The sequence below is a fragment of the Aphidius gifuensis genome, linkage group LG1 (assembly GCF_014905175.1).
Source record: "Aphidius gifuensis isolate YNYX2018 linkage group LG1, ASM1490517v1, whole genome shotgun sequence".
NCBI lineage: Eukaryota > Metazoa > Arthropoda > Insecta > Hymenoptera > Braconidae > Aphidius > Aphidius gifuensis.
In genome coordinates this window covers 29939841-29955145 of record NC_057788.1, presented here as the reverse complement: position 1 = coordinate 29955145, position 15305 = coordinate 29939841, and the positions used below count along the sequence as shown (strand labels likewise).

The 15305-nt window shown below is 24.1% G+C and overlaps 2 protein-coding genes across 2 annotated transcripts in view; one reads left to right on the top strand and one right to left on the bottom strand.

Moving 5' to 3' along the window:
• LOC122860312 (elongation factor-like GTPase 1) overlaps positions 1–15305 on the bottom strand; it is a 51537-nt gene that overhangs the window by 4561 nt on the left and 31671 nt on the right. The gene's annotated exons all lie outside the window — the stretch shown is intronic.
• Positions 383–10017, top strand: LOC122860314 (protein giant-lens). Its single transcript, XM_044164068.1, has 4 exons — positions 383–1433; positions 8166–8386; positions 8464–8635; positions 8713–10017. The coding sequence occupies exons 1-4, from the start codon at positions 1182–1184 to the stop codon at positions 8959–8961; spliced, it is 894 nt and encodes a 297-aa protein (XP_044020003.1). The 5' UTR covers positions 383–1181; the 3' UTR covers positions 8962–10017.

Genomic DNA, 15305 nt, shown 5'->3' with positions numbered 1-15305 from the left:
CAAGAAATTTAAAAGAGATAAAATAATCCAGCATCCAGAAGTTGTAACAGAGAAAGATTATTTTTTAAATGAAAAATAGTGGGAGAAAAATTGTTGTTCTTGTGGATGATGGAGGGGTTATTACAGGATTTAACAGAAATAAATAAATAAAAAAATTATTAAAAAAGATAAGACGAGTGAAAGAATCAAAGAAAAACAGAGATGATGATGTTGATGATGATGATAATGATGATGATGGTGGTGGTGGTGCTCGATAAGAAGTAGGGAGGAGTAAAAAAAAAAAGAAAAAATTATGTAGAAAAATTTTTAAAAAAATCGAGATCGCAAGAGAGACTGGTCGACCGGTAAGAGCCTGAGGTAAAAATAGAGGAGGGGTTTAAGAAAAAGAGAATAATCAAGTGGGGGTATCCATTCATGCTTTGCCGACTGGTCTTGGAGTGTAAGAGTCCAGTTCAAGCCACAACATATCACGACATACCTTCGTGTAAACCGTGGGCGCCATTCTACGACAACCGGCACTTACAATTTATTTATTTATACATTGGTAATTTTATTATTATTTATTATCAATTATTTTCATCAATAATACTTGTAATTATATTGAAAAAATCAATTTAATTAAAGCACCAAAAACAACTAAAGATTGACGTTGGAATTCATCAAAATTTATCTGCTAGAAAATCATTAACAATTGGTTATTTAAACGAAAAAAAAAAACAACAATTGAATTTTGATAAATAATATAAAAGCTTATTAATTTGAATATATTATTAATTGATAATTAAAAAAGAAAACAAAAAATTTGACAAGATTTTCTTGTTTTTTTTTACGAAATAATTGTTAAATATTTTGATACAATTATTGAGGTTTTTTAAATACACTGAACGAGAATGGATTTTAAAAAAGTGTGTGTTAAAATGATTGTTTAGAAAAATAGTAACAAAAGAAAAAAAAAGAGTGACATATTTTTGAATAATATGTGAAGACAAGTTATGACAAGTCACGGCACGCTGAACTGATTTTAATATAATTTCGATAGTAATAATTAGAAATTTGAAAAAAAAAAACCTTGTTAATTATTATTCGTGTGTGTTGATTGTTATTTATGTTATTGCTATTTTGTTAAATGAAAATATATTGATATATAAAATTAAAAAAAACTGAAATATAAAATAATAAAAATGAAGTGTATCAATGTTTTTGGTTTGTTGGCATTATTGCTAATAACATTGCCAAAATGTTTTGGTAATTTACTTGGTGTTGAAGTAGATGAATCAGGTGAAGAATATTTAAATGAATATGTATCATTAGATGAAAATAAATACATAAATTCACTACAAGAATTTGAAGATTCAGCTATTGAAATTGATCTCATTGATGATAAAAAAAAACATCGTAAACATGAAGAGCCTCGTGTACTTTATCAAATTGGGGTAAGCATTAAATTTATATTTATTTATTTAAAATTATCATAAATATAAATACAACATATTAAAATATAATAATCATTTAAAAAATTAACAATTTAATGTAAATGGAAAAGTGCACGCGCTGCATCAACAAGTAATGTTGACCAATTTCCGGTCGAGTGCCAACCGCGCGCCTTTTTTAGTCTTTTTTAAAAAATACACACACTCACACACACACGCAAAAATATATAGAAAAATATTTCCTTCATTTAAAAATACATTATCTATCATTTAAAAATTATAAACTATAAAATAAATTAAATAATAATAATCAAAATTTAAATTAAAAAGAAAAAAAAAATGCAAAGGGTGTTTTGCATGAGAAAGTGCAACCCAATCCAAGCTTGCAACTTCCTCATCGGCTGTGCGCATAACTAAACAATAAAAAAAAAGTGTAAATCTATTCACGAAAAAAAAATATTTATTATAAACAATAATAATAATGCCCTTGAACTTGAACTCTCGGCGCATTTCCTGTCAATATTTACCCAGCGAGCTTTTTTTTTTTTCGAACTCTTTTTTTTTTTTTTTTTTTTGGAGTAAATTTAGAATTTTGTAAATGATATTTTGGGGTAATATTAAACCAACTTGACTGCCTTGATTTATAACTGCATAATATTTTTTTTTTTTTTTTTTTTGAGTTACTCAATGTGCTCCAAAAAAATAAATAAATAAAAAAAAAAAGAATTGAGACAATATAATTATTGGGGAATGAAAGACAGGTATGTTTCTTGTATGAAAAAAAAAAATATAATAAATAAATAAATAAAAGCATTGAAAGGTACTAGTAGCCTTGAGTACCTTGGATATCTTGGATACCTTGGAGGCACAATAATGCTTGGAACAGAGTGGCGCCCACTCGACATACCTGTCGCGCGATTGTTGTAATGATCACGAAGAAATGTACTGATGTCTAAAGAGAAAGACAAAACATTAATAATACAATAAAAAAATAAAAAAATTGTATTATTATAAAAATAAAATAATAAATGAGGGTTTGCAAGGTAGTGGGATTGGCAATATCCAAGCAACATTCATAACAAGTTCGTCCTGCGATCGAGTTTAAGATTCCTCTGTATACGTCGTTTCCTCTTACTTCAACGGGACTACGAAGAATGCCCGCGTCCGTCGGCGCAACGTCCGGTTGCAATTTTTTTTTCATATTTTTTTTTTTTTTAATCACCCTTAGATATTTTCAATGACATCAAGAAATTAAAAATACAATAATTACATATAAATATTGACACACGAATTTATGAAAAAAAAAAAAAAATTAATTTCTACATTTTTTTTTTTTTCATTGAATTTTCATGCTTTTTTTGCTCAAAGAATAAATGAAAAAAAAAAAACTGAAAATGTATATTTAGATAGTCATTAGAGCAATAAAAAAAAAAAAAAAATTTATAACATGTGTTTGATTTAAGAAGGAAGTTGTAAAAAAAAAAAATGAAGAAAAGAAGAAAAAAAAAAAAAAAAATTGTTAGATGAAGAAAAAGAGGGATAAAAAAAAATAGCTTTTTCTTGGGTTTATATTTTGGTCATCTGGGGTCTTGATCCTTTCGGTTGGCTGATGCTGTTGATGCTGTGTACCGAGTACCAGGTGTCATGTTCACATTGGATATGTAGGTTCGTGGGAGAAGCTGGAGACTCGTGAGAACTTCCGGATCATATTGGGGTGGTTTTAAATAAATATATAAAGAGAACATCTTCCGGCCACCCTATTATTCTTATATAAATATATATATATTTTTTTATCCTAAAAATTATTTACACAGTGCCACCGTTTCAATTCTGTCACCTTCATCAGTTAAACCTATACACACAAAATTGTAAAAACGACATTATGGCGCACGCTAGCTTATTCTTTTCATTTTTGCGTAAGAGCTTTTTTATATTTTCCATTTCCATAGGTATAAGCACATATATAAATATTTTTTTTATTTTTTTTACTACACATTGGTATGCTCGTTTTTCATTCATCCTCATCCAGGGAATTTTATTCATTCATACTTTTATTATTTTTTTTTTTTACATTCACACAAACACCCTTGTATTGAAATTTATAAATTCAATTCGTTTACACTCAATGGAATCATTCTACTCATCCTCTCTCACCCTACACCCCCCTAATTTTTTTTCCTTTTTTTTTATTCAATTTTTTAACAACAAAAACATCCCTCGCTTTTGGCAAATACTACGTGATCTATTTGTCGTTATTGTTAAGTCATTTGTTATATGAAAAAAAAAAAATTATAAATAATAAAATTGGGTCAAATAAAATGTACAATTGACACTATTTATGACTGATAATAATTAACATCACGTATGCCAATGAATATCAAATTTCAATAACAAATTAATAATCAAATTTTCAAATATTCATTGACACAGTTTTTATTGTTTTTTTTTTTTGGTTGGTTAAAATTTTTAAATAATAATTATTAATTTCAAGTTGATTATATTAAAATTAATTAAACGGAAATAAAAATTATTTATAATTTATATTTTTGCACTCTTGATAAGAGACCCCTGAAACTTTTTTTTTATTTAAAAATAAACTCAAGTGAGTCAAGGAGATTGTATTTAATATTTTTTCAAGATGATGATTTTTTTTTTCCTATTGTTTTTCATAAACTCATTGATAATAATGAGTAATAAAAATAATAATTATTCATGCAAGTGTAGTTAACATTAGGATAATATTTATTTTTCATAAAGAAAAAAAAAAAAAAATATATTGGACTGTGATCTTCTTCGTTATTCACTATCAATTACGGTGTCAGTTTTTTACAAGAATAATGACACGATTAAAATTAACAAAAATAATAATTAAAAAAATAAAAAAACAAACTGATAATTTGATAAATTTAATAGAAAAAAAAAAATATAAATATACAAAGAAAAGTCAAATATATCAGTGGCACGTTTCTTTTTTTCTTCTATATTTATATTGTAATAAAAAAAAAAATGCTACTGAATTACGATAAAAGCTTTTTAAACACAGCAGGAGATCGAGTGGTTTTGAATAGTCAAGTGTTGATATCCATCAGTTTAACAATGAAAAAAAAAAAAACTCCAGAAGCTATCTGGTTTGAATAAAATAGAAAAAAAAAAGGTAAAAAAAGATGACAGAATTTATTCAAAGAATATAAAATAGAAAAATAATATTGCTAGAGTAAATTCAGGGTATTCATAAATAATGAATAGTCGAAATGTCAAAGGGCAAGTCAACTTGATCGTCAATAAAAAAAAAAAAAAAATATATGAGCAAGCATATGAGAATGATTGCCTCATTGAGTTGCATTGTTAATCTTTGCATACAAATATGGAAGAAAAAAAAAATCAATAGAGTGTAATGTTCATCGATCAACAAGTTGATCATCAATGACGAACAATTTTATTTCTACGAAGAAAATATACAGCTGATATTATTTCTATGAATTAAAAAAAAATAGTAATTTCATAGAAAAATTGAACTTAAATAAAATCAGTAGAACACTTGGATATATATATTTATTTGAGTGAAAGCTGAGTATTGGAAAGTCCTCGAGGTTCATTTCGCCTACAGAAATTTAATCTTTTTTTAAATTTTAAATTCTCTGTCTTTCATTCGCTTGCTGTTTATTATTCTCATAATATCACTTGTAAATCAAAAGGCACGTGCTCATACCAAAATAATCATATTAATTAATCACCAATTATTTACATTTATTCACCCACGTATTACTCATTAACCACCTGATATATTCATCACGACAAAAAATATACATGAAATTTCATTGAGAAGAAAAAAAAATGAAAAAAAAAATACCAATTTTATTTTAAAAAACTCCTTGGAATAAATAAAAATAAATGGAAGCATATAAAAAAAAGAAGATAAATAAATAAATAAATAAAAGATAAAAATGTTTTAAAAAAAAAAAAAAAAGATGGCATATTTATCTTACGATGATCGGAGTACTCTGACTTCCGTTGGGGACCAGGTAAAAACATTTAAAAAAATGTTAGAAAAAAAAGGGGGAAAGGTACATAAATAAGATACATGAAAGACGAATTAGGGTGTGGAAAAAATTGAGGAAAAAGTTAAGATAAAGGTGGAAAAAATAGTGAATATTTAGAATTTTTATTTATTTATTTTTTTTTTGACCATCAAGGTAGTTGTATCACATGTAAATATGAACAGACAGTTAGACGTAGTGAATCAACTGGTTGGTGGTTGGTCTTGGTGTCTATTGTGACACGGGGAGTGGGCACATCCGGTTTATTCTCGTTGTAGACTTCCGCTATTTCAACTCAGTAAAAAAGCCCTATTCAAACATTATTTATTTATTCATTATTATTTAAACTTTGACACTAATTTGCTCATCACTTATAACATCACGAACAAGAGATGAAAATTATCATTTGTTTGCATCCCCTTTTCTTTACTTTTTACTTTTTTTTTTTTATTTATTTTATATTCATTGAAAAACTTGACAAAATAATGCACATTCAATGAATGAATATATTTTTTTTTTTTTCTTTTAAATATTATTTTTCTATAAATTAAAATTTCATTTTAAAAATCATGTAGATTTCTCTTTTTTTTTTCTTTCAAATTTACACCATGACGAAAATGTAAATTAAAAAAAAAAAATAGAAAATCTTTTATGATGAAAATATGAAAGAAAAATAGTTTTAAATTTTTCATATATATTTTCTATAGTAATTTATAATGTTGGGAAATTTTTTGTATGAAAAATCATGTTTCAGACAGATGTGTCTCTGCGTGATGTGTATTTTCTCATTATTATATTTTATTTGCTTTTTTTTTTTTTTTTTCGGAGTAAAATCACTAAAGGTCATCTTCAGGCCCTTAATGGATTTCCGGTAGCCTTGAGTTTCCAGGTAAACAAATTATTTGCCAAGCTCTATGGAATTCAACCCAACAAAAATTAAAAAAGAAAAAAAAAAAAAATTATTTTCCCTTGCTTGTTGTAATTTTTTTTTTGTATTATTTTATGACAATGAGAAAAAAAAAATATATATAAATAAAATAAAGAATAAATTGTACTTTGATTAAAGAAAAAAAAAAAAAAATGTATATTACTCAACTTCCTACTTGAGATAAAAAGGAAAAAAAAAAAAAATTCTCTGATTTTTTTAAAATGAATAATATAAATTTTTTTGTATTTTTCATAAGAGTTTAATTTGATTTTTTTTTTCTCAAGTTTAATTATTTATTGATAATTATATAGACATGTTCATGTGGGTACTAATTATTGATCAGTTGAGTCAGTCTTGTTGTGGTGAATTATAATGGTACCCCAAGTCCACCCACAAATACCTTAAGGCATTTATCCTTGAATATGAAATACATTCACCCGCAACTAGATGCTCTATTGCGCGTGACGTTTGACAGACATATTAACAATATAATATTAAAAATATATAAATAAATATTTTAACACAATATTAACAATATTATATTACGTAAATAAAAATAATTTATATATTTTTTCATATAGTATATACAATTATTAAAATAAATAAAACAAATTATTTTTATTTCTACATAGAAAAAAGACACAATGTATTTTTTCAATATAATATTAAAAATATATTGTCAATATTATTACGTAAATAAAAAAAATTTTTAAATGAAAATTTTACTATTGTTTAATTAAAAAAAATTACTATTTATGTTAGCAATAAAATGCCAATTAAGAAAATTATTTTTAATAAATAAAAAAATTTTATAAAATTTAATTATTTATTTTTCATTTTTATCAGTAGAATAATTATAATTAATTATCAAGTAAAATAATTTAATTTTTTTTTAAATAATAAAATTGAGAAAGTTGTTAAAACTACATATCACTGAGGTTAACCGACTCCCAACTTTATTATTTATTTATAATTACGCAACTCTAATTATTAAAATTAATTTATATATTAAAAAAATTTTCCAGTGAAAATTAAAAAACAAAATTAGATTAATTGTCGCAAATTATTTTGATCTATTGTCGGATATTTAAGATAGTAATTTTTCAATGCAAATATATTTATAATAAAAATATAATTTTCAATTTCTTGATTTGTTCAATCAAAGTATTTCCCCCCTATTGAACCATTCTCTGAACGCGTACCTTCTTTTTTATCGCTCCACAAACATCCTGTTTACGTTCCTTTCTTTATTTTAAAAATAAAAATAAATAAAAAAAAAAAAACCATAATGATAATAAATAAATAAATAAATACCATCAAGTCCAGGTGAATTGTGTCCGGTGTTCGTTAGAAAATAACGTTCATCGTATTTTCTATACTACCATGTATTTATTATTATTATTTATTTATTTAAAATGTGTTTTATTTAAAAATATCCAAAAAAAAAAAAAAAGAATTACATAAACATGATAATGTATTTGTGTATGTATATTTTTGTAACATGGCTCGAAGACTTGATTCAAATTTTATTTTTATTTTAAAGAATAAATTACAGTGGTTTTTGTTTACTAGACCGGAAGTTGTGGATGAACAAAAACCAGAACAATTTTCGTCTTGTTCTTGTTCTTTTATTTATTTATTATATATTTTTTTTATATTTTTTATCCACAATTTTTTATTCCTTAAATATTTGTAAAAAAAATAATTCTATCTTGTGTTTTTGTTAAATAATCATAGCTAATTAATTTTTTTTTCTGAATTTAATTAAAGGACAGTGAAGAAGAGCTACCAGAATGTTCAGATAAAAGTGAGGTATGCAGTAAGGTTGATCTTTATGGTACACCATGGCTGGAGAGACAATGCAGATGTCCAGGTGGTAAATCATGTCCAAGCAGTCTTGGTTCAAATGATGGCTATACAATTATTGATAAAACACGACAATACAAACTTTGTGAACCAGTTAAAAGACTAACAACATGTCGTTATTTCAAGTAAATATAATTTAAAATATTCATTTATCATTTGAGTATTTAAAAAATAAAATACTAACAAGTTTTAATTGATTTAGGGATATAACATGGACATTGGCACCAGGTGGAGGTCCTGGTAATGCAACAGTACAAAAAGTTAATTGTCGTTGTCGTTCTGGTAGTGTACCTTATCTTGTTAAACGACAACCACATCAATCACCAGAAGGAAATCAAGGATTTGTTTATTCATTTGCATGTTCACCACAAAGTGTAAGTTGATTTATTTAAAACATTGTTTAGCTAGGTAATTGATTGTTAATTGTATTTGTTTGTATTTTTTTTTGCAGAGAATACGTTGTCAACACAAAGAACCATGTCGTTTATTTACTGTTCGTAAAAGAAAAAGTTCACAAATTGAAGAGGTCAATGCATCACCATTGTGTCAATGTCCAAGTGGTCTTAGATGTCCAAAAAGACATACAGATATTGGATCATTACCAGCAAAATCATATGCTGGTCTTTTAGAAATTAAAACTTACAGTGGTTATTGTGTACCAAATCATCATTCAGAGTCTCGTTATACATTTGAAAATTAATAATAAATAATGATAAAAAAATTTTTAAACAGATAATAATTTTAATTATAAGATATTGATTGAAAAATTTTATAAAATTTTTATAAAATATATTATTTATAGATTATTATGTAGTTGATAGATTTGTTTGATCGACAGACGGTACTGATTATTGATCAATGAAACCATCGAATTTATAAATCATTTTTTTTTTTTTTTTTTTTTCATTATTTTGTTTTGTATATAAACATATTGATTGATGAAAATACCAAGAAGAAAAAAAATTATTATCTCATTTTATATTGTCAATTAGAAAAATTTAAAAAAAAAAAAAAGAATTTTTTTTTTTTTTGAAATTTTAAGAAGGCCAATATGTTTAATTACCTGATATTTTTAATTTATAAATTTTTCAAGAATACCATAGAAGGCAGTGCCTTGTAAAGATCATTAAAATAATTTTTTTTTTTTTTTTTTGTATGAGGAAAAAAAGAGGCTGAGTGTTTGTACAAAAAAAAAAATGAAAAAAATTGATTATCATTTTTGATTAATCATTCAATGGGGCATACAAAAGCTTTAAGTGTTGCGATGATTGAGTTTGATTGAGATTTCAAAAAAATAAAACTGTTATTTATTCATCGAATTTAAAAGTTTTTATTCTGTTTTTTTTTTATTGTATGAAAAAAAAAAAACAAAAAAACAAACATTCCATATTTTTAGTAAAACCAATCATCGTGACAATTTTTTTTTTTTTTTTTTTTTTTTACCAGGTTTTTAATGATAGAAATAATTATTAATTATATTTTTAATTATTGATAATTTGTTCATTTATGTTATTATTAATTTTTAAGAATGTATGTAAGAAATGTTTAAAGCATCTTCATTATAATTTTCATTACAATTTTATAATAATAATTTTATGTGTAAAAAATTTTCTTTCATTTTCATTCAGGTTTTTCAATGCCATTTTTTATTCTGAAATTAAAAAAATATATATATGAAAAATGAATATAGATTAAAATAAATAAAACTGTAAATATAATTTAAACATTAAATAAAAATTTATAATATTAAAAAACATTGTTTAATTTTTTTTTTTTTTAACTAAAATTGTTTTAATAATTTTTTAATATTAAAAATCATTTGTAAAAGTTTCGATAAGATGTAACAAAATCTATGCAACTTATAGTTAATTTAAAAAATTTAAAACAATTTAAACAACTCGGTAATGTAGAAAACTAGTGTGTTAAAAAAATTATTAACAGATGTCGCAGTAATCTCGAATAACAAGTAGAAATATATTTTTAAATTCAAAATTTTTCCCGAAGCTTTTTTATTTTTTCTACAAAAAAAAAGCTTGAAAGAATTGAAAAAAAAATCACTATTCAAACAATGCATTTATATTTGTCTACAGACCACAAGAGGAAAGCCCAATTAAATTAAAAAAATGCAAAATATAAACAAAAAAAAAATACATAAAAGCAAAAATAATATGCAAAAGAATCATCTATGGGAACGTTTCGGTCCATCAATCCAATAAAGTCCAATGATTCGATAGTTAAATTCTGTCAACCGTATCTGATAACTCGTCATTACCAATTCCTCGTCACAATCTAAATAACATACGAATCGATAACAACAATAAAAAATAAAACAACAAAATCCCATTATTTTCCGTTAAAAAAAAAAAAATTCAAAATAAATCATCAAAAGAATATATATGATTACAATGTAAATGTCCCGTTTGAAAACAGGGTTGAAAAATAAAAAAAAATAAATTGAATATAAACAAATAAATTGTACAATATGTGTTTCGAATTTTTAAATTGTAAAATTAATCAAAATAAGATTGACACAATAAAATAAAATAATTTACTATATATGCAAAATAAATTTAAATAAAAAGGGAAATAAGATAGTCGCTTTGGTGCATACATAAAGAAGCCTTGTTGATTTTCACGTTAAATTTCTCTTGGCCTTCTTTATTCTTGTTGGTAAAATGCGCGTCAAGACCTTTGCACCAAAGTCCGCCTGAGTCTCTTCTCTCATAGCACAACTCTATAAAATTCGTATATAGAAAGCCAGTTGAGCCACAGAGAGAAAAATATATACACCGCATATATCCTCACTTTATATACCACTCTTTACATCAAGAGCCTCATCTCCGTTGTCTCGTCACGCTCAGTCGCTTTTTCTCTGTTCTCTTTATTTTACTTTTTTTTTTTTTTCTGTTCATTTTCTCATTTACTTTTTTTTAACCATTCTTCATACCTCCCTGTATATCAAGTCACTCTCTTTTATTTTAGATCAAATTTTATTTGCTTTTTTTTTTTTTTTTATGTTTGCTCCAATATTTTACGAATCATCCCACTTGGTATTGTCTTCCAACAAGTAATACATGAATTTTTTAGGTCATGGATTATATTATATAGCGAAATTGCATGCGTGGGACGAGAGCAAGAGTGATTTCAAAGCTTGTCATTGTTCTTTTTATTTTTAATTTATCATTTCTTTGTCCTTGATAATAGACAATTTTTTTTTTTTTTTTCAATAAAACATTCTCTGCTAAAATAGTCATTCAAGTTTTAAAATATAAATAAAAGTATAAACAGGTTGGTAATAATTCATAATGCATGTCTAGCTACTATCAATGATTAAATTATAAAAAAAAATTAGCTCAACAAAATTATTAATAAATTGATGAAATTAAAAAAAAAGATAAATAAAATTAAATATATTGATTATAAGGTGAAACCAAGTCACACGTTATACTTTTAAGACGTTGTCGAGTGATATACCCACACATAGCTGATAAGTGTTTATATATTCATGTATTAATAATATTGATTTTTGCTTATCGATATAGACACTTCCGGCATAGGTCTAGATATTAATTTTTCATCTTATTTTATTATGTGTTAATGTGAACTTTCTTGATGCAGGTTTTTGCATCTGGGCCAGGGAGAGACCGCTACACATATTGTCAATACAATCTATACCTAAACCACAATGGTAATTATCAATGGCTAAATAAAAAGGGTAAGGCATCTTGAATATTTTCAGTGTATTAATAATTTATTTATTTTATATATATATTTCTTTTTTTTGTATGTATATAAAGTTGCAATATAATAACGAGTAACAAAAGTGGTGTGTTCAAAAGTTGAGATTTTCTGTGCCAAAGAAAGTAATGAATATCATCTTTCAAATTATATTTATATTTTGATATTTAAACTTTTTTTAGTAAAATGATATTATTATAAAATTGTTAGTTAAATTTTAATTCAAATTTATATTACCAATTTTTTTTTAAATATCAATAAATATATTTTTATTAAATTTTAAAATTTTCATATTGTATTTAAATTTTTTTCATTTGATGAATTTTATTTATGAGTTTTGTATGTTTAATCACGCACTTTCACATGATTTTAAAAACGTATAAATAATTTATTTTTCATAATTGAATTCATGGAAAATAAATGATGAATATTATTTGTTTGATAAAAAAAAATAATAATTTTTTACTACAGATATATGTGAATTAGTCAGGTGATAAACTTTATATTTATTTTGGTTTTATTTATAATATATATTATTTTTATTTATTTAATTTGATATATCCTGTAGTTTGATCAAATGTTTTTTTACCCTTTTACAAATCTAGTCTTATTTACCATCAAACACACAACTTTGTTTTGTGAAAATTATAATCTTGTATAGATCATTTCGATTTATATATATATTCTTGTCTAACTAGTCGTTAACATTTCACGTGAATCTCGTTTACTTGATTTCGCATGCAATTTTAACTTCAACAAGATGAAAATACGAAGATGTACTTTTAATCAAAAGAAGTTGGATTTACCTAGCGGCCTCTTTATATTCACACTGTATATATATATATATTTATTTATATTTATTTATTTACAACTAAGTTAGATACACGCGACGTTTATATTTTATTTACCCCATGGTAAACTTGAGAAATGGGAACGAGTGTGCAATGCCATTGGATCACAGATATAGATCTCATTTGATATCGATCGATGCCATTTTCAACAAACGACTTGATTTCTTTAACATTTTTATAAACATTATTTTAATTATTTCATTTTGAATTTTTTTATTTAAACTATTGATTGATCTCTTTAATTTTTTCAATTAATTTTATTGTTTTTTAAAATTTAATTAACAATTTAATTATTTGTTGATTGAAAAAATACTAATTTTCAATTTAATTTATTTAATTATTAATCTGGTAGTTTTTTTTAAATTTTAATTTGTATTTATACCTTGCCTTTGAGATGTTTTGATTTTATATATTATTTTTAAAATTATCAAATTATTAAATTCCTTTTGAAAATTTATAATGCTTTAAACCATTATATTCTAATTATTTGATAACAATGTCAGGTAGTTTGTTAAGTAATTTTCTGTATGTTGGAAATTATTTGACAGACTGAAGGGTTGATTATCCTTAGTAATATTTCGAAAATATTCACAAGTCATCTTGTTAGATTTAAAACCATGAAAATTAAATTTTAACGCATCAGATTGTTTGATAACCTTTGTAAATTAAAATAATTTAATAATAATAATTCAAAATAATAAATCAAGTTTATGAAAATTTTCATTTAAACAATCCCAACAATAAACCAACAATTTCAAATTTAAAAATATCAAATTAATATTTTAAACAAAAACATAATTCTCATCTCTCATACCAGTGTTAAAATCCATAAAAAAAATTAAAGAAAAAAAAAATTCTATGTACTCAATTGTTGTAATTGTTATTCATCTATGATTATATATTTTTTTTTATTTTTTCCTACTTCATTCTATGCTGCTGTTGTTTTTTTTTAAAAAAGAAAATTGTTATTTTTTTTTTTAAATATCCTGTGTATGTTTCGTCTTTAGAATTTTTTTTCTAAAGCTCTTTTATCTTTGCTATTTTTTTTTTTTTTAATTTTATTTATTTTTTTGCATCTATCTTAGTTTACCAGTATTCAACAGTATATAATATATACACCGTGTTTTATCCAATCCTTGGTAGCACAGTACCCACTTCCTCATTTCCTTTCAGTCTTCCCCTATCTTTTCCTCAACTCCTGCTTTTATTATTAAACCACCGACTCAAGCAAAAGGTATATATTCCATCGTCAGTTATTATAATTATTATTTTATATATATATACATTTTTTTTTATCTCAATTTTTATTATGAGTAGCTGCTTCATCTTACCTCATCAGTAAATTTTTGTGCAAATACAGGAAAAAATTATTCATATTATAATGAATATATAAATAATTATTTAATAAAAATAACGAAAATTAAAAAAAAAAAATCAACAAATACTCGAAGAATATATAAAAATAATTATAATTTTATTTTGTGTATATATTTAAAAATTATTATATGTTTTTCTGGTTAATTGAATCTGCGGTTTGTAATTTGTCACGGTTATATTATTTAATTACCACTCAATGATTATTTTTTTTTTATATTAAATATACACAATTTATATGTAATTATTTTTTCAAAAATGACATACAAAAGTTTTAAATTATTCATCATTAATTTTTTTTTTTTTGATGATTAAAAATATATTTAATTTTTAAATTTTTAAATAATGAGAAAATAATTGATGGGGTTAATTTATATTTATTGATAAATATTCTAGGTACTTTCTAGGATCAATAGTGTCACCTTCACCTCTTCAGGCTAAATGAATGATTAAATTTTTCAAAAAATCATCCTTGTTTTCTCTAGAAACCCTTGGGTCATTTTCTTCAAGCTATTGATGCAGCAGAAGCATCAATTTTTCATGAGCAATCAATTTTTTTTTTTCATACAAAATTTCTTTCTTTTCATAGCCAATTTATTTTTTGATAAAAAAAATAAAAACAGGACGATGTATTTTAAATTTTTATCATACAATATTTGAGAGAGACAGGGAGAGAAAGAGAGAGCAGCATGATGATACTGATGATTGGTATTCATGATGAAAGTGGTGGGACTGACAGTGATACCGATTTTAATACTAGAATATCTACATGGGGCCCATAAGTCGCGCGAGTTTTCTGGTTGGTTGGTAAGTGGGACTAGCGGGGACTCATAGGCATCAGGACCCATTCAACGTGGAACCGCAGTCGTACTTCAACTCTTGTACTTGTACGAGCCAATCCATTTTTTTTTTTTTTTATAACAATAAATTTATAATTTTAAATTAAATATCAAAATTTATTATAATATTTTTTTATATTTTTTATTTACGGTGCGATAGTTAAGTGTGATAATAAATTTTAATATCAAAAAAAAATAAGTAAACTAATTAAGAGTATTAAAGCTCTATTGTTGATATTTTT

Bases quoted from the DNA above. Each gene is read 5' to 3' on its own strand.
- LOC122860314 (XM_044164068.1), top strand. From the start codon at position 1,182: ATGAAGTGTATCAATGTTTTTGGTTTGTTGGCATTATTGCTAATAACA. The intron at 1,434-8,165 runs GTAAGCATTAAA...ATTTAATTAAAG, and splicing joins GTGTACTTTATCAAATTGGG to GACAGTGAAGAAGAGCTACC. The intron at 8,387-8,463 runs GTAAATATAATT...TAATTGATTTAG, and splicing joins ACAACATGTCGTTATTTCAA to GGATATAACATGGACATTGG.